Source organism: Penaeus vannamei, chromosome 33 (assembly GCF_042767895.1).
Source record: "Penaeus vannamei isolate JL-2024 chromosome 33, ASM4276789v1, whole genome shotgun sequence".
NCBI classification, from domain to species: domain Eukaryota; kingdom Metazoa; phylum Arthropoda; class Malacostraca; order Decapoda; family Penaeidae; genus Penaeus; species Penaeus vannamei.
This window is the reverse complement of record NC_091581.1, coordinates 25,461,183-25,463,682: the sequence shown is the minus strand read 5'-3', so window position 1 is coordinate 25,463,682 and position 2,500 is coordinate 25,461,183. Positions and strand designations below refer to the sequence as shown.

At 35.6% G+C, this 2,500-nt stretch overlaps 1 protein-coding gene across 1 annotated transcript in view; it reads left to right on the top strand.

The window, feature by feature from the left end:
- LOC113829300 (protein Star) overlaps positions 1 to 2,057 on the top strand; it is a gene marked incomplete at its 3' end in the record, with an annotated part of 3,772 nt that extends 1,715 nt beyond the window's left edge. The window contains 3 exon segments of the mRNA XM_070145131.1: positions 1 to 17; positions 787 to 986; positions 1,934 to 2,057. The exon segment at positions 1 to 17 is cut by the window's left edge and continues 198 nt beyond it. Coding sequence (XP_070001232.1) covers positions 1 to 17; positions 787 to 986; positions 1,934 to 2,057 — 341 coding nt within the window.
- Between the last annotated feature and the right edge of the window lie 443 nt (positions 2,058 to 2,500).

The following is a 2,500-nucleotide window of genomic DNA, read 5'->3' as shown; positions in this document are numbered from 1 at the left end:
GGATCTTTAATGCTAAGGTAAGTCGTGTCTTGCTGTATAGAAAACAGGAAAAGTTCTCTTCACGATATAATCGATTATTTCCATGAAGCATTATCTTAAGCTACAGGTAATAAGAAACACACCCCACATGAATATATATACACATTTGTATAATGTATATACATACATATACATATATATATATACATGTATATATATACATATATATATGTATATATATATATATATATATATATATATATATATATATATATATATATATATATATGCGTGTGTAATATACACATATACACCCGCACACACACACAAACACACATAAACATACACACACACACACACACACACACACACACACACACACACACACACACACACACACACACACACATATATATATATATATATATATATATATATATATATATGTATATATATATATACTTGAAAGTAATAAACATATGTAATATATATGTATATATATGCACATATATATTTATATATATCTATTTATCTATTTATTTATTTATATTCATACACACACATATCTATGTGTATATATGTATATCTTATATGTATGTATATATATATATATATATATATATATATATATATATATATATGCATATTTATATGTATGCATGTATGTATGTACATGTATGTATGCATGCGCATAAGTATATGTGTGAGTATGTTTGTTTGTGTACATATGTATGTATGTGTGTGTATGTGTGTGTGTGTGTGTATGTTTATGTATATGAGCGTATATACACACTGAACTCCTTGCAGACAAAGGGCGTGTTCGTGGAGGCGCGCGCTGGCGACGGCGAGGAGAGAAGCCACACTTTGTACCTCGAAAAATTCCTCTCCTGGTCCGGAATTCTGATCGAACCGAACCCCTCGCTGTTCGAGACTCTGGTTTCGAAGCACCGCCGAGCCTACGCTATCCGCACTTCTCTCGCTGCGTCGGATGGTGGCGTTCCGTTCAGGTGCGTTTTAGAAGTGTTATTCGGATAAGATTGTGCCAGACTCGTCAGACGGACATGCAGATACACGGAATCCGACTGGTTTGTTGATATTGTGCAAGAACCGACCTAATAGCCTCTCATTTCACGAACATGCACATACTCAGAAAAAATCGCATATCTGTCAGTCTAGACATGCATATCTACCGTACAGTTAGAGAAAATAAATGCATATTTATGTGATAGATCGATAGATATGCACTTATTTCTGTGTATATGGCTGTCTGTTTATACGAAGAATTGGTGGGTCGGGTCTTACACAATTTTAACAAACCGGCCGATTATGGTAATGATAATAGGAACAGTAATGGCAAAGGTTCAAATTGTGTAATCTTTGTCATCATCATTATTGGTGAAAAAACTGTATTTATTGTTCTGAATGATCCGAAATAAAGCTGGAATAAAGGCAAAAAGGGAAGAGCAATGACAAGATTAGTAATTATAATAAAAATCAAGGTTAATGATGGTAATGGTGATGATGAAAATGATAGCAACGGTAGTAATATGATGATGATAATAATATTAATAATGATAATAGGAATAATTACGATAATAGGAATAATTACGATAATAGTAATGATAATAATAATAATAGTAATAATGATAATGATAATAATGATAATAATAATAATAATGATAATGACAATAATAATAATAATAATAATAATAATAATGATAATAATGACAATAATAAAAGCAATAATAATGATAATAGTAGTAATGCTGCTACTGCTGCTTCTGATGATGATGATGATAACAATATCATGACGATAATGATGATAATGGCGTTGCATTACTGACGATACTTGTATTACTACTGTGATAATGATTACCGGTGATAATAAAGACAATAACATCAAATAACATTATTACGTAAACAAGAACCTCACTTATTATACCGATCTCCACAGGTTAACGACCAACAGCCTCTCGGACGAAGCAGTCCCTGACCTTCCCCTTTCCTCTGTCTTGCAAGCTGTCAACATGACCCGCATTGACTTTCTCTCGCTGGATGTGGGCGGTTTGGAGCTACAGGTGAGCGAAGGGTGGGGGGTGGGTGGGTGGGTGGGGGTGGGGGGTCCTGAAGGCGCTGTCACACTAGCACTTTTTCCTGTCATTTTTTTGGGCAATTTTATGGAACGTGAATACAAACATTCTCGAATATAGCTCTTGGTTTTGACTATGTGTGGGTGGGTGGGTGGGGGGGGGGGTCCCTGAAGGCGCTGTCACACTAGCACTTTTTCCTGTCAGTTTTTTGGGCAATTTTATGGAACGTGAATACAAACATTCTCGAATATAGATAGCTCTTGGTTTTGACTATGTGTGGGTGGGTGGGTGGGGGGGGGGGTCCCTGAAGGCGCTGTCACACTGGCGCTTTTTCCTGTCAGTTTTTTGGGCAATTTTATTGAACGTGAATACAAACATTCTCGAATATAGCTCTTGGTTTTGACTATGTGTGGGTGGGTGGGTGGGGGGGG